The sequence below is a fragment of the Leptonotus elevatus genome, chromosome 2 (assembly GCF_054856555.1).
Source record: "Leptonotus elevatus isolate MCC_2025b chromosome 2, RoL_Lele_1.0, whole genome shotgun sequence".
Lineage (NCBI taxonomy): Eukaryota > Metazoa > Chordata > Actinopteri > Syngnathiformes > Syngnathidae > Leptonotus > Leptonotus elevatus.
Window position 1 is genome coordinate 25826791 of NC_141240.1, and position 24730 is coordinate 25851520.

A 24730-nucleotide genomic window follows, 5' to 3' on the forward strand; every position below is an offset into this window, starting at 1 on the left:
CCGATAATCCCAATATAAAAATGTAACTAACAGTGAGGGAAGCACAACCACCTTGGTGGAGGTAATCGATCTAGTTTAACTTTTCAAGGACATTGAATGTGAACTGTGAAGTTAAACACTCAAGTGTTCTATTAGAAACATCATTCATCTTAAAAGCACAACTTTTGGTCACTGTGAATGACAGCATTTTTAAATAGCTATCGAACAAGTGTCGCCTCATGTCAGCTCGCCACTGGCTTTTGTCATCTGCCTTCATTCCAAGCCTCCAGCCTACCTGACAGGCACATTTTGTTGCCGGGGTTGGAAAACACAACTGTCATACTTCAAATTTGAATTCATAGGATGTCTGTGATTTATTTGAAAAGCTCCTTGTCCAACATGACTTACCGATATAACATACTTACTTTGTGTCTGTTAAGGTAATATACAGGCTTGGGGAGTAACAAAATATATGTACTGCCGTTACGTAATCAGATTGCAAAAAAAAAAAAAAAGCAACTGCATTCCATCACAGTTACAGGAAAAAACGTGTAATCAGATTACAGGTACTTTAATTAAAAATAGGGATTACTTCGAGGATTACACTTTCTACGATTAGAAAGAGGAAATAGCAAGAGAGAGAGAGAGAGAAGGACAGAGCTAGAGAAGGATAGAGCTAGAGAGAGTGCGTGCACGTTTGCGCGAGTGGGACTGTTGCTACATGTCGGGGAGGTACGAACGAGCGGACGAACGAACGAACGAACTGACTAGTCGTGTCCTCCACAAGCGGGCAGTTTGAAAAAGCTTCACTGACGGGAGTAGGAAATGGCGACCGGTATTCACTGGAACTTACTCGGAGCGAAGGTTTGAGCTGAGAGTCCAGCGGCATGCTACGCGCTGTAGCTTCTTGCTAGCTATTCCGCTAGCCTACAACCATAATGTGAGTTACACCTTCCAAACAAATCTTCCTCCCATCAATTCACTATTTAAACATCATACACAACATATATACGGCTAAACTTGTGACTGGGATCAAAGTTTCTTTTTGCAGTTGATGTCACGCATCGTCATCTTCATTGGATGACTATCTATCTATCAAACTGTGAGGTGTGGTTGATTTCAGTGACAGCATATGGCCTTCAATCAATCAATCAATCAATAGCCTACATGCTTTTTAATTACATAAGGATTTTTGCTATTTGTAGGCTGCCCGGGTCCCTATCACCCGCAAATAGCAGGGGCACATTGTATAGAATATAAATTGTGGTGATTTTTATTTTCATGAGCATACTCAATATGTGAGTAATCCAAAAGTAATCCAGTTACATTACTTTAATATTATGGTACTTGGATTATGTTACTAACTACATTTTTTTTTTAGCAGGTAACTTGTAACTGTAATGGATTACATTTTAAAAGTAACCCTCCCAACCCTGGATATAACATACTTTGTGTCTGCTAAGGTAATATAAATATAGTATATGCTGAATGGTGATGTGAATTTTCATACTGTTTCATCTTTGTTGTCCCCGAACTGCGTTTGAGTTGATCCATTGACATCTTTCCATGTTAGGTTGCAAAAGTGAAATCTTCCGTCACAATAGTGTCTTCAAAAGCATCTGCTCAGGCGGAGGGCTGCACAAGCTGTGGTGGTAACGCTGGTGTTGACTTTGTGCACGGCGCATGCAGGTTGCTGCAGGCCTCAACAGAAGAACACAAACAGCCACCAAGTGTGAATTCGCTTGACTAAGTAACAATCTGCTGTGCCTGCCTCTTCTTCGAGATGCCGCAGCAGTGAGTTACCAAATTACAGTTGTAAATTTTGCACAGCTGCCTCACGCTTGATTATCTTGATCTTAGTTTTCGCTCTCTTTTTTTTCTATCACTTCTCTGTACCTGCCTCGTCAGTTCTTGCTGTCCCCATTTTGCATTTGTGTCTCTTTTTTTCCCAACATTGTCCCAATTTTCCTGTTTAGCCTACTTGTATTTGAAGATTCTTACTCCTGTGTTTTGTTTGATTATTTGCCAAATCCTTCTATGGTGGGCACGTGGATAGCAAGCGGATTCCAATCTCTTCTCTCACCTTTGTTTGTGTGTGTGTTTTGGGAATTCACACAGTTGTGGGGCCCACCAGTGCTTGTGTCGACTTCTTTTTGAGGGTCAAGACTTGGTTTTAGAGTTTAGTTTTGAATTGGGTTAGGGTAAGGAATAAGGGTAGGCAATCATTTTTGATGGTTAGGGGAAGGGGATAGGAAATGTTCAATTTGATTTCCATACTTTATATCTTGTTTTAAAAGGAGCTGTGTAAAAAAAAATAATAATAATTTGGGATTTGGATTCAGATGATCAAAAGTTGATCATTACCTACGATACTCACCGTAGTTCATTGATGCATGTTCATTGGACTGGTTTATAGAATGATGTGAATGCAAATGCAAATGCATCATGTTTTTCTAGAAAACCATCACTTGTGTTTCTAGTAAATCCCCTTAAAAGCACAAAGGTCTGTTGCATTACGTAGGTCATATTGTCAAACCACCATAAAAAGGATAAAATCCTGTGTTTTTTTCCTGTGAAATAATGAACTGGAATTGTTTGTTCCCTGGAAAAAGCTGTTGTATTCCTCTCATGGGCTCTAGCCATGCTTTCTGAACTGAGACAGCATTTTTTCGGAATATCACAATGCTCGCTGAACGGGATTGTGCAGCAGACTTCCTTTACTGTTCCTCGGTCGTGAATATTTCATACAGTTCAAGGCCTCCGTGTAATGTGCCGGCCCAGCACTTTTGAGGACTCCATTTGAATGATGTGCCTGTTGGCCATCTTCAGATCCAGGCAGAAGGAATAAGGGCTACTTTTCAGAGTGGAGCAGCTCATTGCTTCTAAATAGAGGTTAAGGTGAGCTCTTCTGTATGAGGATGACTCATTATAAACGAAGCTGCCATTCAACATTTAGGTGGACAGTGCTGTGATTTCAGCAACAAAACAGCAAAGGCTCCTGAGGGAGGAAAATGTTGGAGCAGGGAAAATATGCACGGCTAATTCCAGTTCATCCAGTTTTTTCCCCCCGTCAAGTAAATAAAATGTTAACGTGTGCGGCGCTGAGTGCAAGACGAGCAACATTACTGTTCCATGACCAGGAAGTCACTTCGTCCCCGACGAGCAATTCAAACTTTGCGCTGTTTACATGTCACTGTGCTTTTTAACTTTAGAAGGAATAGGCCTCATTAAAAACAAATCTATATCTATGCATGTAGGCGATTTCCTTTTAGTATACTTCCACTGAAAAAGCAACCTCAAAATGGTCACTTTAAATTGAAAGTAACAACAGTGGAATTTTGCCCAAATGCGCTTTGATAAACTGCAAAGCTTCTAGAATTTTGGTTAATCATGATTAATCACTTAACTCATTCACTGCCATTGACAGCTAGAGACGTCAAAAATTAATTTTAACTATTTCTATTAGTTAAACATTTTTTTCCAATTTTGTCAACAAGAGTATGAAAACCTAGATTTTTTTATTGTACATTTATAACAGATATAACATTTGTGATTAATCGTGAGTTAACTAGTGATTTAATGCGATTAATTCCGATTTTAAAAAATTATCGCCTGATGGCCCTAATTTTTAGTAATCTTTTTTCTTTTTTTGTAATAATCGTATGACTTCAAAAGTTACCTCACGATTAATCAAAAATGTTATATTTGTTATAAATGTATAATAAAAATGTTTTCTAGGTTTTCATACTCTTGTTAACAAAAGTGGAAAAATGTTAAACTCATTGCAAAAGTTAAAATAAATTGTTGACATCTTTAGCCGAATGAGATAATTAAAATAGCTTTTTATCAACATTTTTTGCACGCTAAATTTGAAGTTGTGTTAATTATTTTTACATTTAATGTTATGAAGACGACTTCCACATTTTTTGATCCACTGCATGTGCCCGTCCTCCTCTTTTTCTAATCAGTTAATTACTTGCATAATTTAAAATGGGGGGAAAAAATGTCATACTCAAATATCTATTAAATGCTTTACTTTAATGTATGTGGTTATGTTTATTGCTCACATGTGCTACCTTTAACGTAACCATCCGCTGTCAAGCTAAAGGATCTTCTGTGTGATTAATCTGTTTTAATATATGATTAATGCGATAATGTTTTGTGATTAATCAATGAGTTAACGCTTTAACTTTGACGAGTACAAATTGAATTGTTGAACCACAGCAAAACTAGAGAACAACAGTCAGTCACTATTGACAGCTAATTGCCAAACTGCGCATTAGGGGATAGTTCAGTCAGGTCGGTTGTGTCGGTCGTCATGAGGAGTGTTATAGTTCAAAATAGTGGCAACCAAATATTTGAGTACATTTGAAGAAAAGTGGGGGGGAAATCCATTTTAGTACAGATTCAACTTCACAGAGTTCCATGCTTTTAGTATGTGTAAACTCCGTGGCCAAATTTACAGGGTAAACTTTAGTTTTACAGATGCCACATCTGCTATGTCAGAGAGAGATGTGTGTTGTGGAAATGAGGTCGACTGTGTCACAGATGTGTAATTGCAGCCATCTTGTGGAACCACCTGTTGGTTTTTTTTCTGTGAGGGAGGGCGCATCTATTTGAGGCGAGGCATTTATTTATGCACGTGTGCTGCTCATCTTGTAATTCGTAGCACATCTTATGCTGTATTGGATTGGCTATTTCAGTATTCAAACACGCGAGCTGGTGGGTGCATGGTGAGGTCATCACTTAAAATCTCAGCAAATGTCATTCAAGTGAGCGTTGGATATTAGCAGTCGAGTCATCAAATTGAACAGTTGGTGAAACTACTTTCCCGCTGACGAAAGCGAACAAAAATGGAATGGTTGGAATAAATTAAGATTCATTTGAAAAAAAATAATAATAATTCATACTATTGGAGTCTGCAAAGAAATGAGAAAGCGGTGTTTGGGGTTGGGGTCTACCTCTGGAACCCAGGTGGATGGATACACATATGCGGCATTCTTTCAACTCATTCACTGCCATTGACGGCTATAGACGTCCAAAAATTCATTTGAACTATTTCTATTAGTTTAACATTTTTGTTCCACTTTTGTTAACAAAAGTATGAAAACCTAGAAAAAAATATTGTACATTTAGAACAGATATAAATTTTTTGATTAATCGTGAGTTACTAGTGAAGTCATGCGATTAATTACGGAAAAAAATGTAATCCCCTGATGCTCCTGATTCTTAATAATCTTTTAGTCTTTCTTTTTTTTTATTGAAATTTTATTTATTTTATTTTATTCAATAATCTGTTTTTTTTAAAGAAACAAATATTCAAATTCCAAGTAAAGCAAAAGAATGAAGGTCAAACTTGTTTTGTCTGCCCTTGATCAACTAAAAAAAAAAAAAAACACGATTAATCACAAATTTTATATCTGTTCTAAATGAACAAAAAAAAAATCTAGGTTTTCATACTCTTGTTAACAAAAGTGTGAAAAAATGTGAAACTAATAGAAATAGTTCAAATTAATTTTTGACGTCTATAGCCGTCATTCCTGTTCATTCATGTTTGAATGACTTGTGTGTCTTAAATTCGAGAGTAATACAGTGACAAATCACACTGGGTTCCTGATGAAATACTGTATATCTCACCTAAAGACACTCCAACTTCTTAATCCTCTCCGGGAAAATTCTGTAATAACTATGGAAGGCCTCGAGCCTGCACCAGCTACCTTTCTCCATGCACATTGTTTGCATTCAAAGACCCACACAGCTGGAGGATAAGCCAAGTCGCTTGGCGGATAAAGTATTGCGCCTTTGGCTGCTGCTCCCTCTTTTCATTTCCGTCTTGTCTGCTGGAGTGTCGGAGGCTCCTGGCCACAGCTGGAAGATGAATAGTACCGCACCACTCCACTCTGTCATGGTGTCCAAGAAGGTCCTAAATGGCATTGAGAGACTCCGAGGCTCGCGCAAACAGGATCTCAGCAGCCCCCGTGTAACCTTGTATGAATCTAAAGAGTTGCTGCATAGCCGCGAGTAGGCAACATTGTAAGCAGTAAGGTGTAGTCGTTTTACTTTGAAATATAATCTTTGACATCATTTAAATGTAGATGCCCTGTCTTGCTTGAAGTGTGACCAACTGGCAGTGAAACGGAGCAGGGCACAATGTGTAGCTGCAAATATATTGGATAATAAAGAAAAAGCAGATGCCAGACACATAAAAAGGGCAGATGTTTAGCAAGAAATCAATAATACATTGATTTAATATGCTGTCTTTTGAGCAGCCCAATGACTAAAATGCATTATTGAATAAATATAAAGAAAAATAATCAGTCTAGGGCAAGCTACTTGGAAAATAGGGCAAGCTAAACGACAACGTATTCTACATGAAATCCGTGCACTACACTGAAAGAGAGAGAGGCAAAGTGCGTCCGCTCTCATTCATTTCTGAACGCACTAATGTGTTGTGTTAGCAAAACTACTACTTGTCTTTTGTTTAGAACTCAGCTCGGCAATAATCAACTCGCTAGCCCACACAGCTAGCTAATATCAACGTTAGCCACCGCCTTAAGAAAAGTACCACTCCCAGCGCAACTAAATCTCAAATTTCAAGGGGGTGTAATATAAACATAGCAATTTTAGAATTGCCCACGGTACATGAATGGCGAATGACGTTTATATCCCCCGTCACATGACAACCTTCGCATCTTGCTAGTACTGTGTCCATCTCCTACTGACCACTAAAAGAACTAAGATTCGTCAAGCAGAACTCATTTTCCACATGACCTCAGATACCTGGATTGGACCACTCTAACTTTAAATTTTATGCCACTATTTTACAAGATAATTTTGCAGATGAGAGCACAGACTGCTTTTTCATTTGTGTTTCATGTGACAGGTGTGTGTGAACTCCGTTTTCCCCACTTCATGGATGTGCCAAACTTAAACTGGCTGCTGGTGCTTAAGCTGGCAAGGCAGAGATAACAAAAATAATTCCTCCAGCGGTATTTTTGTCTCTGTTCCAGTTGGGCGGTCCGCAACACTTACCTACTCCTGGAAATGCATCAAAAGAGCCGAGAGCAACACCCGCACTGACAGAGGAAGAGAAACGGTGCTGTTGCATCCTTGGTTACTGTTGTAAATCTTCTTTTGGTTAAGCAGCTGATACAACACACGCTGCCATGTTTCCGCTGGTTTTAATGTATTTGTTGCCAGTGTGTGTTTTAATGCGTGAGATGAAAAAGTGGCGCTGACGTACGAGAGCTGCGGGGCCTGAGGAGTTTTTAGAGCCGAGATAAAACCGCAGACGCCGTAGGCCTACAGGCGCTGATAACACCAGCTCCCATTTTAGAAAGTCTTGATGGCAATTCCGAGTGACGTGTGCGTATGGAGAGGATGCATCTGTTTGAAGGAGCAAATGAGAAATAAAAGCAAAATTAGGATTCAAGTATAGCAGGGACACTTACAGGAAGTGGAAATGGAAGATACAGCATTATGGATTTGTGGATGTAACTGCATCCGCTAGGAAGACTCTGAAAGGTGTCAGAGTGTTGTTGGATGTCTGAATGTTTCACAACAACCTTATATATGTGAACAGACAATTAATAGCCAAACGCCTTCTGTCGATGCTGCCGCGTCATTGCAGCACAGCAAACTGCGCTCTGACATTTGGAGGAGATTTACTTGTGACACAAAAACACTCCCCTGTGAATCCTGTCCTTCCAGTGCTTCAGGGGGGAGGAGTTAAGACCCAGAGGCCCGGCTCGGGAATAAAAGGATGCTGGCGGTGTGCCTAATTCCGCCTTTGAGGACTCTGCAGCACAATGGCTACTCTCGGCACAAGCGATATGGCACATGAAGAAGGAAAGGCTCACATTTAATCTCGGGGTACTGAGGCAAACGTTACGCTCAGCGTGTGTCATTTAAGCTGTATGTCCGCAATATGTGTGGGTTTTCTCAAAACTGTTTTCTCCACTGGGTGATGGAAAAGATTTTTGCCGTATAAAAAATTGCCAAAGCAGCAGGTGGCCCCACAACCATAAGGCCACTCTCGTCAATCAGAAGCCTTGGGACATTCATTTTTGGAAAAGAGCACAAAACTAAGCAGCGCGCAGGTATTCTGCCAGGGCAGAAAGATTGTGCTCTGCATATCAACACAAAGGATTCCAGACAAAGAACATAAAAAAGTGAACATAATATAAGTGTACTTATTCACAATAATGGTATAAACAAGCAAGCGTATACAACGAAAGCTAAGAAACACGATTGTACTGTATATGCTCATGTATTGGATTCTCACAAGGTCACATGGCTTTGCACACTCTAAAAAGGGAATCGTTGAACCAATTGAAGATTACAAATGGAATAGTTGACCAACTTTTTTTTTTTTTTTTAATCGCTTCAATTGGTAACACTGTACACGTGATGGAATTAAGTTAGTCCAAAGTGAATATATTAAGTTAAATTAATTATGAGTTCATCTATCCATTCATTCATTTTCTTAACCGCCTATTCCTTAAAAGGGTCGCGGGGTGCTGGAGCCCATCCCAGCTGCCTTCGGGCAGTAGGTGGGGTACACCCTGAACTGGTTGCCAGCAGATTCAGCTATGAGCATTAAACTTAATATATTCACCTGAATTAATTTCATCCAAAGTGACTCCGATCCAAACTATTAAGTTCAATGAACTCGAAATTAAGTTAACTTAATACATTCACCTTAGACTAACTTAATTCAATCGTGTGTTACCAACTGAAGCATTTTTTTATTTTATTTGGTTAACAATTCACTTTTGTGTCTTTTTAGAGTGTAGCACTGCTAACCAACCAACGGGTCCAAACAATCCCTCCTGACTTTACAATTTTGCACTTGTCAGAGGCAACAATGATGGCGTAACAGTAAAGTGGAAATCAGTTATAATGCCAACACAACGAAATACATCCAGCAAAAAATAAAAATATTTCAAACATCACCAATTATTAAATGTTTCACTGACAAAAAAATAACCTATTTCGATATCTAGATAGTTACGGATTTTGTGGAATATTTGAAAAATCTGTCATTTTTTTGTTTTTAGTGAAGTTCAACTCATTTGAATGCTCGTATATGATGTAGTGGTTCATTCATTGGCCTGACGTGTGTGCCAGCACTTGTAGTCGGTGCAGCAGTTCCCACTCAGTGATGGATTGAAATGTTAGTTGTCTCTGCCCTGTGATTTGACTGGGGATCAGTCAAGGGTGCAGTCTATCTTTTGCCCGGAGTTATCTGGGATAGGCTCCAGCTCCCCGTGACCCTCGACGGGCTAAGCACTACAAATAGGGATGAATGGATTTCATGCCATAGTTTTCTCCATCTCCTTGAAAGTTTTCATTGTCATTCGTTGTTATTTTACCTCCCTTTTGATATATTATGGATTATCTAATGTGTGGTTCCCATTTCAATCACGAGAGACTAATGAGCCAAAAGACAATTAATTTTTAATAGTACTCAAAATCAGCTCCCGAATACAGTTGAGTTCATAGTGTTGTGCCTGAACGAGTTCAATGAATGAAAGTCCGTGAACTCGGGTATGTTTACCTCAGCCTGGTTCCCACTGTGAATAGTATTCGTGCTTATAAATTAAAGACGACAGTCATTATTTTAGTAGGTTTTTTTTCTTGTTTAAAAGCAGTGTTAATGTTCAAAAGATGATTTTTGGTGATAAATCGTACCTTGCTCTTGATGAATACCTATCTTGGTCGTGGTGGTCCTCAGAGAGCGGAGTTGTTGTTTTTTTTAGGTGGTAAATGTTGTGAAGCGTTTGGGAAGCATGTCGATAGAGGATCTTATCGCATTGTACAGGTGGACTGAGCTGGAGAAAGGGTTACGGAAGGTCATGGACAGGCTGATGGACATTGAATGTCATGCGCATTCAAAATGAATTTCATCACCGTGCATCCAATCAGATCACTTGATGTTATCATCCGGCTTGGGGAGTAACGGAATACATGTACCGCCAATACGTCATCAGATTGCAAAAAAAAAATTTTGAACTGTATTCCATTACAGTTAAAGGAAAAAAACATTTATTAAAAATGGGGATTACTTCGAGGGATTACAATTTCTATGAAGAGAGAGAGAGAGAGAGAGAGAGAAGGATAGAGCGAGAAGGCGTGCGTGAGTGGGACCGTTGCTACATTTCAGGGAGGTGGATACGAACGAACTGACTAGTCGTGTCCTCCACACGCGGGCAGTTTGAAAAAGCTTCACGGACGGGAGTGGGAAATGGCGACCGGTATTCACTGGAATTTACTCGGAGCGAAAGTTTGAGCTGAGAGTCCAGCGGCATGCTACGCGCTGTAGCTTCTTGCTAGCTATTCCGCTAGCCTACAACCATAATGTGAGTTACACCTTCCAAACAAATCTTCCTCCCATCAATTCACTATTTAAACATCATACACAACATATATACGGCTAAACTTGTGACTGGGATGAAAGTTTATTTTTGCAGTTGATGTCACGCATCGTCATCTTCATTGGATCATCTATCTATCCATCTATCTATCATCTATCTATCTATCTATCTGTGAGGTGTGGTTGCTTTCAGTGACAGTTCGAAAACAGCATATGGCCTTCAATCAATCAATCAATCAATTAATAGCCTACATGCTTTTTAATTACACAAGGATTTTTGCTATTTGTAGGCTGCCCGGGTCCCTATCACCGGCAAATAGCAGGGGCACATTGTATAGAATATATAATGTGGTCATATTTATTTGTATTTTGTCTTCATGAGCATACTCAATATTGGAGTAATCCAAAAGTAGTCCAGTTACATTACTTTAATAGTATGGTACTTGGATTACGTTACTAACTAAATTTATTTAGCAGGTAACTTGTAACTGTAATGGAATACATTTTAAAAGTAACCCTCTCAACCCTGGTTATCATTTACGGCCACCACTGGGGGATACTTGCATCACATTTGTTAATTAATATGATATGTTGTGTTGTATTAACCAGCATGTCCACAAATTATTTATTTTGTGGCATTTAATGCATTTATGCAAATTCCACTTTGAAAAATGGTGCTACAAAAAGAACAACAGCCTCCAGAAGCACAAGCACTGTTATTTTTAGCCATACAATGACATTAAGTGGTGTTTAGAAAAATGCCGGCAGAGCTTCTAATGGGATTGAAAGTCCCACCTAGGAGGATTTAATTAACGCTCGGAATGAATAACGTTTCACCCAGATCTCTCTCTGTCCTTGGTAATCAGTTCTGGGCCATTAATGAGCGGCTGACTATCGACTGGCGGAGCACACGCCTGATAATTGAATGTGTAAGAGGCCATTAAACATTCCTGATCAAAAACAAACATTCCAAAAAACTGTTTCTGCATAACAATATGAAGCAACAATGGAGTTATGTTTGTTGTAAAAGTGACACTCTGCTGTAAATCTCTAGTAGCCTTCAGGGCGAGCAGCACACAACGGAATCATTCAGAAGACACGGTCAGAGATCCCATCCTAATCTCAACCTTAGTGTGTCTTTTCCACTACGCCGTACCTAATTGGCTCGGCATGCCTCGACTTGATTGACACTTTTCTCCAGGCAAAAGCAAGTACTATTTCTGGTACCTGGTAAGAGCGCCAAGCTGTTATTGCTGCATCATTGTATCATTTGAGAATATTGTACATGGCTCCAAATGGGACAAATATGAAAGCATGTATTAGTACTTGCTGTAGTGCCGTGGCGCACTACGACAGTAGTTCAAGTTAGCAGCCGTGTGTGGGCCTAAAAAAAAAAGATTTTTTTTCTTTCATTTTAAAAGCAATGCAAATACAACATGATCAGCCGTTCGGACATCTCCCAAAATTCCCGATGGCCAGTCCCACATGACCATTGATGTTGTCCGTTTTATTATAGTTAGCGACACCTAACAAAACCACTCAAATTAAAATAATTTTTGTTAACGGAACACAATAAAAAACGAAAATATTTTTACAAAAACGAAAACTGAAGCAACATCTTAGATTTAACTAAAATAAATATTTGTTATATATTATGACCTTTCGGGGTTCATTTTAAATTATTTTTCATGTTGCACTCGACAAATAATCCATATATATTGACAAAAAAAATACTAAAAGTGACAAAAATGCAACTAAAACAAAGCGTTTTCAACAAAATAAAAAGTAATTTAAAAAAATAGGGCTATTTTGAAGAATCTATAATAAGAAACATATTTTTTTCAATGATTTCACCTTTTTTTGTTAAATACGTAACTCCACATCAGTTCATACATACATTCTGATGGCCTCAGTGAGAATCTCCAAAGTAACCAATCATGAGAATAAAGTAAATGCATTGAATAAGAAAGTGTGTCCAAACTTATGGCCTGTGTTGTACAAAGTAACAAAAAAGAGAGCAGGGCTGGATGTTAATGTCATGGAAGAAAAGCTTAACGTACTGCCAACGTGTCACTGAGCAACTCGAACTTAAATACTCAGAGACGTCAGGCCATGCCCAATCCTCTGTGACAAAATAAAGGTGACAATTTAAAGGACCCAAGCAACTGATCACATCAAGGTCCAAAACCAAATCACAAACAGTCACAACATATTTGTATCTTAAACTTATGACAGGTAATAATGCTTAAATATGATTTTTGAAATATTCCCCGTGCATTCAATAATGCTTATAATTTTTCCAACCCTGTATTTTTCCCCCTGGATTTTTTCTTAAGAGAATTGGCAGAATCCAATTTAGTCCCACGTCTTCCTTCCACCTGCCCACCAGCCAAGTCAGAATGCTGCATGTGGCCCGAACAACGTCATCCGCCGGTTTCCAAGGCAGGCCAGCCTGCGAAAACATCTCTGACACAGAACAATGTGGGCCATTTTTCAGCGTATGACAGCGGTGATGAGGCCGGCCCAATACGTCATCTTAAAAGCCATTCCGAGAGAAGGCTGATGGCGGAGCCGCACGCTGGGGGACATCTTCATCTGCTAATAAAGTGCACCTTCTTTAGTCATGGAATATGCCGTGAGTGTGTGTGTGGGAAGATATGTTATCGTAATGATCCTTGAGTGGCAAGGGAGTCTTAAATGGTGCACTTTCACGAGATAGACTGTCTTTTTTGCCAACACTTTTGTGTGCACAACACATTCACACATGCGCGCGCACACTCACACCGAGTATAATTTAGTGCAACTTCCTTAGCCCTTTATTAGGCACAGAGTGTTTTTTTTTTTTTTTTTTTAATGGAGTCTGCATTCACTATGAAGTACTTTAGGGTTAGAACGGTGTTACTTCTCCAAGTCAATGAAAAATAATAATGGTGATGATAATGAACCAAATATTTTGCAGACCGAAACCTTGTAGGTACATCCAAAAGCTTGGTCAGTTATTTGTAAAAAAATAAAAATAACACCCACACGTGTGGATTGACCAATAGTGTATATTTTGGGAAAAAATAACCAGCAAATGTATCTTTATATGTTTAGTTTGAATGAATTGGGTTCAGTAATGGTCATCCTCCAATTTGGTTGAATTAACTCATTCACTGCCATTAACGTCTATAGACGTAAAAAAATAATTTGAACAATTTCTATTAGTTTCACTTTTTTTTCTTCACTCTTGTTAAGACTATGAAAATGCTAGAATTTTTTTTGTGTACATTTAGAACACATAAAATTCATGATTAATCTTGAGTTAACTAGTGAAGTCGTGATTTTTACAATTAAAAAGAAAGGATTATTAAAAATTAGGGGCGTCAGACGATTACATGTTTTAATTGTAATTAATCGCATGACTTCACTAGATAACTCACGATTAATAACACATTTTATATCTGTTCTAAATGTACAATAAAACAATTCTAGGTTTTCATCCTCTTGTTAACAAAAGTGGGGAAAAAAGTGAAACTAATAGAAATAGTTCAAATTAATTTTGGACGTCTATAGCCGTCAATGGCAATGAATGAGTTAAGAACCAATCTTTCCCCAAAAAGACATGGAAATAATTTGCTAGTATGGCAAATTGTTACCTCTAACGACAAGCAATTTCAATTACAACTAGACAATTAAAACCTGCATGGCCAGGTTAATATTATGTGCATTACTGCAGTCAAAATCCGTTAAGTGTCAGAAAAAAAGCTGCAAAAAGAACGAGCAAAGCAAAACACAAGCCTAGAATGAATCATCGGATACTCAATGAACTGTAATTCTGCTAGATTACAAGATTCACAATGGTAAACTTTAGTGTAATTTAATGCACATTTTCCACAAAGCGGTGTTTGTCTTTACAGCGTCCACTGTAAAGCAATAATATCCATCTATTTTCTTTTCATGAACTGGAGCCAATTCCAACCATGAACTGGTCGCAAGTCAATTCAGGGCACATATGGACAAACCACCATTCAACACCACTGATGGACAAGTGAGAGTCTTCAATGAGGAAGCCCAAGTCCAAATTGGAAAACGTGTTTGTCGTCATTGTCAGTGAGTGCATATAGTCCTGTCAGATAAGCGTGTTGTTGTCATGGTGGTGAGTTAAGATAGCACATCTGAGTGTGCGTAAATCAGCATCATCTACACTTTGGGGTTTATGGCCCGAGAGAAAACGTTCTCTCACTTGGAGGAAGAAATGAGGGCAGGGTGTGTGTGGGTGTGTGTGTGTGTGTGAGAGATAAATTGGGGAGGCTCAATACATCAAAAGGCAACACAAAGTGCGCTACTGATGTTCGTCCACTTAATACGGTAAATATTTTTCATCACCATCACGTCCATCCACTTCACAGGCCTGCACAGATTTCTATCCATCATCCATCCTTTTTTTTTTTTTATACCACTTCTCCTGTTCAGGGTCACGGGGTGCTGGAACCTATCCCAGATGGCTTTGGGCAAAAGGAAGACAACACCCTAGACAGGTCGCCAGTCAATCACAGGGCACATAAAGAGATGGGCAGCAACCTTTTAAGATTCAGATTACTTCATTGATCTCTAAAATGGAAATGGGGGGGGGGGTAACAATTTAACAATGAAGAACAGGGAGAGACAGAATTGGAAGCCTGGCAGGTCGCCTTTCAGTGCCATTAGATTCTTAGATTAAAATTTCACATGTTGGTTTGCAATCATGGATGCCAGGGGCAACACGAGTATTGTGCCACTTCATTTGTGGACCATTAGCATTCACACTGTGCCAAACATAAAATACTGGAACAGTTCAATAATTTGTTGGAAAAGAGAAAGATGGCCGACATGCTCCAAATCCTATTCGGTGACGGGGGACCGCTCCAAAAATAGATCGGCCGTTCAAAATCCCCGATGGCCCACTGGGCCTGGAGCACAGCTCAGTGCATTTTTCTTTTCATATTCAGAGCTATCTAATCTTTAACATGAAGTCACTTGTGAAATTCTGCACATTTTCAAAATTGTAAAATACAACTTGACCCCAGTCTTCACAAATACATGTATTCATATAAAATTAATTGCTGCTAAATATTTACGTGGATGTGTCTGCTGTGTTGCGACTGGAATTTCCCTAGTACAAGCGTTCCAAAAAAAAGGGTCGGTTTTTAATCGCGCATTAAAAAACGTATTGGCCTTAAAGGACCTTTAAATTAACAAAAAAATACCACACTAATTTTCCATTCATCCATCCATCTTCTACCGCTTATGCGAGGTCGGGTCGCGGGGGCAGCAGCTTTAGCAGGGAAGCCCAGACGTCTCTCTCCCCAGCCACTTCAACCAGCTCCTCCAGCGGGATCCCAAGGCGTTCCCAGGCCAGCCGAGAAACATAGTCTCTCCAGCGTGTTCTGGGTCGTCCCCGGGGCGGGAGGCGTCCAGGAGGCTGTCCGAACCAGATGCCCGAGCCACCTCAACTGGCTCCTCTCAACGTGGAGGAGCAGCGGCTCTACTATGAGTCCCTCCCGGATGACCGAGCTTCTCGCCCTATCTCTAAGGGAGAGCCCGGACACTCATTTCGGCCACTTGTATCCGGGATCTTGTTCTTTCGGTCACGACCCACAGCTCGTGACCAGAGCTGAGGGTAGGAACGTAGATCCACCGGTAAATCGAGAGCGATATATAATTGCATTTTCCCCGCAGTTAATTGATGCCATCACAGCCTCCTGACGCCTCCTCCCTTGCTCTCCGCTCCTCTGCCACTTGTACACCGCTGACGCACTTTCGCACCTTGAACCAGTCGCAGACGACACGCACAGGTTTGCGCTCAAGTTTGCGCACCGTTGGTTTACGTTGCTTTGGATTAAAAGTCGTGCGTAGAAGTAGCCCGCGAGGGAGGGATCCTTTATTTACTGCCATCCTCTTCTTCCTCCTCCTCCTCCTCCTCCTCCTCCTCCCCATTCCCGCGTTTGGATCAGAAGTGCACATTCTCCTTCCTCATACAGAGCCCAGCTTTCATCGGAACCACTCGATTCCGTCGAACTGGACCCACAGCTGCGTGAACTTGGACACATCCCCCGACATTGTGTGTTTGCAAAACTGAATTGGATCTGCATCTCACTGAGGGAATTATCTTTTTGGGGAAGCGGGGGCAGGAAAGGGGATTTTATTTTATTTTTATGTTTACTTTTGCCTCACCAGCCCCCTCCCTCTCTTTATTAGCCCAAAATGGATGCCGTCGACGGGATGTGGAGGCACCCCTGGATTAGCCGCTGATGTGATTGACAATTGAGGGGGGCACAAAGTTTTGGTCATCCAGGCGGCGCGAAAAAAGGTGCGGGATGCAGTCCGGAGTGAAGACGCTCTCCGCAGGTGGAGGTGCGTCCCTCTGTTTCCTGCTGCTACTCTGGCTCATCTACTCCCATCTGCTCCGAGAGGGTAAGTCTGCAGTCTTACTTTGCCTCCTGGGGGGCTTTTACCTACAAGAAATGGTCTTGGTGACGTATTTGAATGGCATGCAGCAGCTCAAACCGAGGGCCACACTCCAGAGTCACGTCATTCTCTCAGCTGACTTTGGGTCAAAGATAGAAGATAAGATAAATCCTAGACTGGTCGCCCATAAATCACAGGACAGACAGAAAAACATTCACACTCACATCCATGCTGTTGCTGAGTGGGGCTGGGAACTGAACCCACGCTACCATCTTGTGACTAGGAATGTATAATTTTGGACCACAGGGAATAGTATTTAAAAATATAAATATTTGGATCTACATATAATTGAATCTGCTGTCCCTTTTGGATATAGTGCAGTCGAGGGCAAGGACTGGCTGCTTAATACATTTTGTTAATTAATTCCAATTTATTGCTGACATTTTAGCATTGTGAGCACAGTGCCAATTTATCGACTTTTATCACCCCTCCAGCAACTTTTTTGACCAAAATTGAGTAGTGATGTTAATTCCCACTAAGAAACAGGCACCACGAATGAAATCATTTTTTTTTATAATTGTTTGTGTATAATAAGAAAAGTGCTCAGTGGAACGCAATCATGCAGTCAATTTCGCTGAACATTGCCAATGTGCCTGGTGCACATTTATTGGTTGCAAAAGAAGGAATTTATTGGCACGTTGGAAACTGAGCTTCCAAACACCAAATTATTTCACTTAGGCACAAACTTTTTTCCCCCTTAGCACTTATTTTCACATGATCTCTACAGGAATCCAGTTTTATATCGCATTGATGTAAATTGATGCTGGGATAAAAAATAATAATAATTGTTTTGATGTTCATTTGATATCAGGAGAAGTAAAGCAAATCTCAGATAAGGGGAACTTGTTTTCAATATTGTCATTGGCATGTGTTTTTTCTATAAGCAATGGGTGAAATCAATTAAAGGCATAAATCAGAACAAGATCTGCAATTTTATTCTAAGGCCACAACCTTCAGCCCAGGTTTACATCTTCTGAATTTTCAATATTTTCAGTATTATTATTTCCTTTGTTTATCTGCTAATATAGAAAAAAAACTTACATAGAAATAAAAATACATAGATTATACACACGTTTTTCAGTTGATGTTGTAGTGATGTTCCAAGTGGAAGAAATCACAATTATGAAGCATTGTGGCTATAGTGTTAACAGTACTAACTTTGGCCTCCATTGCTAATCAAAAATCACATTTATCTGTATCTGTCACAATTTGCCCCAACAGACATTTTATGGTCTCTGGTGTTCAAAAGCATGGGTTCAATTTGATCAATTCTTTCTTTATATATGAATATCAATAAAAGTGACTTTTTGAATAGTCAGAAAAGCCCTCACAGGCACGCACGCTTTTCATTGGACAGCGACAATATTTAAATGGAAGAAAGTAAAACTCGCGTCATGAAGTTGGTGAACTACATCGAACCCAGATTAAGAACCACTGCTCTAGCAAGTGGGACCTTGGTTAAATACCAAACAATTCTCCCTAATTTTGTCCCAAATTGGGATTTTAAGTATTGATTTCTAAACAAAATATGTTTTGAATATTACAAGAATAAAGTAAACATAAATAAATACATAAATAATAATAATAGTGCGAGAAGCTATAAGAAAAACATTCTAAAAATACATTTTCAAATTGTCTTACAGATAATCACTTCGACGTTTTGTCTTCTAAAAGAGGCTATTTGACACAAACATGAGCAAAACGGTGCAAGAAATGACGATCTACCTTGTGGAGTTAAAAGCTTGCCATTATTTGTGTAATACTAACATGACTTGACATTTTCCCCTCCACCCCACTTTTGTGTTGGTTGTGGGTCTTTGACACGCATTGCACTGTGTTATTATTGTCTGGAGTAATAGCTTGACGAGGCTTCAGGTGAAAGAGAGCGACACATCTTATTTCAATTCCGGGTGCAGGAAGAGCCCCGTCGGTGCCTTCGGAGCGTTATAATTTCTGACGGTATAAATCTGGAATCCCGTAGTGCTTTCCTTCTTGAATAAAACATCCTCTGGTGCAATTACACTATCACCCTGACACGGAGCAGAAAGTAAAATGATGTTTTTTTCCTGCACTTTATTGGTTGTGGTTGATGACAAAAACACTCAGATTTCACTGTCCTAGGCTCGGGAGAAAAAAAAACTGGATCTTGTTGGGGGATGTAGAACACAACATTTGGAGATTAGATCTTTTAATCAAGATTTGGCCAGCATCTTAATTACCTCCTGGGAGAAGACGAAGAGCGCCTACGCCGACGTATCTGGCGGCGTGCTGACAGCACAAGTCGACAGTGATGTGAAAAATGAACGGGATGAGCGTTGAAATATGCTCCCTTGTGTCTAATTTACACGTTTGCGCAAATGTGCTTCCGTCACCGGCCTTTCAAACTCCTTCAGCGAAGAGCTTGTGTTCCCCTCAGCTATTTGTAGTGCACTACTTTCCATTGCACAATCATCTCATTAGTGTCTTATGGCGCAAAATTGTTTAATCAATCTCTGCTAACTTTACTCACCCCGATATTCTACAGTAAATAGAGCATGATTTTAGCCTTGATTACTCCTCATTCCAACTGAGGCGTAAGCCCAAAGTGAATCATGTTTTCAAATGTAAAAAAAAAAAAAAATCATTGTATTTGTTGAGTCTTATTTGAGGTAATATCTGTCTCCTGCTAGCACAGTCAGCTGCACTACAGAATATGAATGGATGGATGGGATCCAGCCTGGTGGGGACACATTGTTGTTGTTTATGCATAAATCCCTCGATGTTGTTAAGAGCTGTGGCACACACAGCGCATAAACAGAAACAAATGCCAACATCGTATACATTGTAGACAAAAATAATGATGCTCACTCATGACACAGTGGTCAGGAACTGCTGTGCAGTTAGTGAGTAGGTGTGCAGCAATGAACCGGTTTTGCGTTTTTAAACAGGATTAACAAACCGCAGCCGTTCAACAACGCCGGTTATTTCCGCTCACGCGCAAAATGAGCCATGCGGCATAGTTCATTAGCCTGGTAAGCCACACCCACTTTCTTGAAAGAGAAAATGGGTCTGGACAGGCGTCCATAGAGCGCGATTCAGACTATAATCGTACACCAAAATCTGAAACCGTCGCACCCCTCACAGAATGAACTTACTTAACACTGGCATTGGGCGGGAACCTCTCTTCTCTAACACCATCACTTTTGAGGATAAAAAAAAGAAGAACAGCATGTTTGTAACAGCGACAGCAGAGGAGAAGCCCAAGGGCTTATATGTTTTGTCATCAAAGAAAGAAAGCCATTTTCAACAGTTTATATTGGTCAATAATTTGTTAAAAGAAGAAAAAAAAAACACGGCCAGATGGGGACTGATTAGTGGTATTGATATGTGAAAAATATTAAATTGACCAAATTTGGCCTTAGGTGGTTTTGGCACGATTCCAGTGTTAAGCGATTCCCCTTCAACACGAGCCGAGGTTACATGGAGTTTTTTTGTGTGATTCCGATTAAAATCATTCCGAATGAAGATCTGTGCACACCTGTTTACATGTGATGTGATCCATTCCGACCTGCCATTTACATGCTCTGCTCCTTTAATCAGATCAGCCCCGCAACAGCTGTCGTGATAGTTTTAACACTTTTATTGAAGCAAAATATTGATAAAAACAAGTTCCAAGTACTTTAAAACAAGTCCTCCCCTGGCAGACGAGCTCTTGGCCAGACGCCGCCATTTTTACGCACGGAAAACGCTAACGTCACGATGCGTTTATGTAAAGACGGAGCATGCGCATACCGGACGCACTATTCTGAGTGTTTACTTGCCGCTCGTTCGGATCGACGAAAGGAATATACCCCCCCACCCCCCCTGTGATTCCAAATGAAATTCCGGTCGGATTCAGCCATTTCATTCCGATTGATGTATTTATATGGAGCATTTTCATTCCGTTTGGCCGTCTGGATTCATTCTAATCGGAATACACGGCTCCATGTAAACCCGGCTAATGACTACGTTTACATGCAGTCAATATTTGGGTTCAGGTCAGAATTCCGGTTTCAGAAACATTCAAGATTTTTTAAAACCCGAATAAGAGTATATTCGGGCTGTTGTGTGGGTTTACATGGCATGTGCTGCTGTGGTGCGAAATACGTGGCTGTGTTTGGCAGTCGTATTACCGCCTTTGACAGCTCTGGAGTGAAACATAATTGTCATGATATTCCATTCAAAGAAATGCTTTTGGGATTGTTCCACCTTGGAATAGGTTTGCGCTCTACTGAATGTCAGTCTCTATAAATGACATCATCTGCTGTCTAACTGTGAGTTGGGAAGGCCTATTATTCTGATCCTAGCATGATAGTTTGTAGCTTGTGTTTGACTGCCCAAAGCGTAATCATTGTCCATCACTGCTACTAACATGTGGATGTGTTTTTTGTCGAGGGGATGGAAGCCGTCTTTGGTCAGAGAGGCGAGGCCGCCGCGTGGCAACGAGAGCCTGTTTTGCCTTCCATCCACTCTGTAGTTCATCTGTCAGGCCAGCCAGGACAGGAAATCAAAGCGCAGCGGCCCTGTCTGTGCACGGCATCGAGCCAGCGCCCACCACGATGAATGGCCTGTCAGCTGCTCTCTACGCTGCCAATTTATTCAACGATAAATTTGGAAATGTCTGGATTCCCTCACCGGACCACACTCACAATGCGAGGGCCGCAGTCTGAGCTGTGGCCACGCCTCGCAGCTTTGAGCTTGGACGGGTGATTTGTTTTGAGTTTTTGACATTTTTAACCACATTAATTAGGAGGTGGACAAACTGCTGGCCTCTGCTGCAGTTGGCCAGTGAAACAGTGAAACCGTTCTCCTGATATGATGGATGGATGGATAGACGGATAGATAGATAGATAGATAGATAGATAGATAGATAGATAGATTCAGTATATATATATATTTAAATATAATAGAACTTTGTCTTCATTTATTTTATAAAACATTTTTTGGCCCATTAAAAAAAAAGAAAAACATTCAACTCAAAATGTCAAGTTTGCTTGTTTAGATTATAGGAACACAACTTTAAGCCATTAATACCTTGTTATTTTACACATGGACCATGTAAAAATAAGAATGTTTCTGCCTCATATTGCATTTAAAAGTTGTGCTCCTAAAACCTAAACGGCGGTAGTAGACATTTTTTTATTGATATGTTTTTTGTTTTATGTATTTAACGGGAAAAGGTGGTTTACAAAATAAAGACAAAGTACTATTTATCTTCTTTTTTTTTTCGTGGCTGATCCCAAAAGCAATCCGATCCATGACTCAAATCCATGATCCGAACCGTGACTTTTGTGACCCGTTACACCACTAATAGATAGATAGATAGATAGATAGATAGATAGATAGATAGATAGATAGTAGGGGTGTTAGAAAAAATGGATTTGGCAATATATCGCGATATTACAGCGCGCAATTCTCGAATCGATTCGATATACAGCCAAATTGAATTTTAAACATCCATTTTTTATGGGAATATTCAACAAAACGTCTTACTTACGGTTAGGAATCACACATTAAGCATGGAAAAAAAATTATATAAATGGAACATTAAGCCTTAATATTTTATTTCAGTGCTGTTCAAACATGTAACAGACTGCAACCTGTTTGTCAAATGCAGTGGCTCAGTTATAAGCCTGAATTTTCTGATAAATAAATACATTTTCATACAAATCTTACAGTGTACATGTACAAGTTTACTGATTAGTATTTTCTAAATTTGAGTTAAAACAAATCACAACAATCAATTTATAGATTCGCATCGGGATTAATCGGTATCGAATCGAATCGTGACCCATGAATCGTGATATGAATCGAATCGCCAGGTACTCGGCAATTCACACCCCTAATAGAGAGTTAGTTTGAAAATATTTCAACACCCCAACTTCATTGGAATTGGAGTTTGTTGAAGCACCACTCGTAGTGAACTGTGTCAGACCAGTGCTGCAATTTTGCTCCTCCCGTCACACGCGTCATAACATAACGCACTGAATGATTTGGACGCTCCAATTGGAGGCTCCTGAGACGAACAACACTATGTTGCTAGGAAAACCAAATCTATAGTGTTATCTTGCCGTGGCGTACAGGCCCGTCGATGGGACTGACAGACCATATCTTGTGAGATATGACTGTAGGCTGTCTCACTAAATTGTGAAGTGACTCAGTAGGCCTTCAACAATCAGTAGCGAGCCGCTCCACTGATGAATGGCCAACATGCTCCACTGTACTTTATGGACGCCACTGTGTCTCTCTGTTGTCCTGAAATGTCATCAAGAGACCAGGCAGATTTTATCTTGGGGAATTAACCTGTGTGCTCTCATGGTTATTTGTGCATTGTCGTGTGGTGAATCTTTATGAAGCGTCACAATCACTATGTTTACTCTACAAGAACAGTTTAGTTGAGCTGCATATTGCTGTAGATCCATGAAAGTGGGCTACACATGTCCCAACATCTTTTAACGTCGGAACACATTTTTCGAATTTAAGAGACTCCACACATGGAGAGGAAAAAAAAACGGATATGCCTGTTCACTGCTCTTACTGGTCAAGATGATTTAACATAATCTGCTCCTCCAGAAGGACTCAGATGTCTGTTGTCATACCAAGACTGACCTGTGGGAGGCAGCCTAGTGCTACAGCGTATCCAGACAGCCGGAACAAAGAGTAGTGCTACTTTGTAGAAGAAATGTTAGAAGCTAGGCTAACAGTTAGCTTAGGAACCGGGCCGAGCAGTGAGCGATCAACAAACTCTTTATTTCAAAGCAAATTATTGTCTCTCGAAATTAGTACTGTAGGCTACTGTACCGCAACCGTCAACCGACTTGTGTACTTTGTCACTGGGTATGACTGTCCGCGATAGATATTTTCTCAGCCAAAAGTCGGCTTCCACTGCATCTTTGGTTTAAAATAGCAGACAAGAACAACATCCGGGTATTCTGCGTGTTCGTGAATGACGACGTTTCACGAGGTTACAAGGACGTAAGAACGGACAAGAACACCAAATTGAGATGTGGCTGACGTAGCCTCTTCTCTCAATGCTCTTCGACCCCTCAGCCAATCACAAAGATTTACTCGTTTGGTTGCTTTTAAGGCCACCCAGAAAATAATAAATGACAGAATTTATGAACGTAACTTCAGTGTTGTGAGTGTGACAACATTCAATGATTTTATGTACCATCACACTTTTGCTGGTTCAATAATTAATACAATTGATGAATTTGATTGTAATCAAATACTTTTAGGCTATTGCCCATTCCTGATTCAGAGGATAATGATTAGTTAGTAATTAAGTGGGACTAACGCAATACTAGTAATTTCATTCTCCCTGTGAGCGAATTGAAGGACTTGAAACTTTTAACTGGAGGACCACGGCAGCAGGGCGTCTCCCTCCTCGCAATAAAGTATGCATGCGAGCATGGAATGGCGGACTTTTCTGAGAAAAAATGGCAGATTTCTCTCGCAGTGACTTTGAAGGTGGCATTCCATATGCAGCGTGAGCGCTGCTTGATTATGACCTGGGCTGTAAATGTTAAGCAAATCGCTAAGGCCCACTGCTACAGGCGGAGGAGCTATAAAAGTATGAGCATCTTTATGAAACAAAATGAAAAGAATTTTTACAGCTAAATCAATTTGGCAGCCCACAAAGTTCATATTTCACAGCCCCCCGAATATGAATTCTCTCTCGCTGTCAGCGTTGACCTCCCCAGTGGATGAGTGCAGTGCGCCGCTCGGTGTTTTTCCGCATTGTAATACTCTGGGCTGAGTGTGCTGGGCCTGGAACGGCTCCATCTCCACCTGGGTGGTGCGCATGATTAGTTATACTCCTTCTGTCTTGTGCCATACACCATTTGCCATTTTGGTGCAGTGATTATG

At 40.2% G+C, this 24730-nt stretch overlaps 1 protein-coding gene across 5 annotated transcripts in view; it reads left to right on the forward strand.

Moving 5' to 3' along the window:
- Positions 1–24730, forward strand: part of tafa5l (TAFA chemokine like family member 5, like) — a 71386-nt gene that overhangs the window by 9426 nt on the left and 37230 nt on the right. For 2 of the 5 annotated variants that reach the window (XM_086068772.1, XM_086068773.1), the window contains exon 1: positions 16113–16789. In XM_086068772.1, the coding sequence (XP_085924898.1) occupies positions 16693–16789 (97 nt within the window). In that variant the 5' untranslated portion in view covers positions 16113–16692. Of the gene's footprint in view, positions 1–10125; positions 10341–16112; positions 16790–24730 lie in introns of those variants that run through there. The other 3 variants (XM_086068771.1, XM_086068770.1, XM_086068769.1) reach the window with 3 other exon arrangements.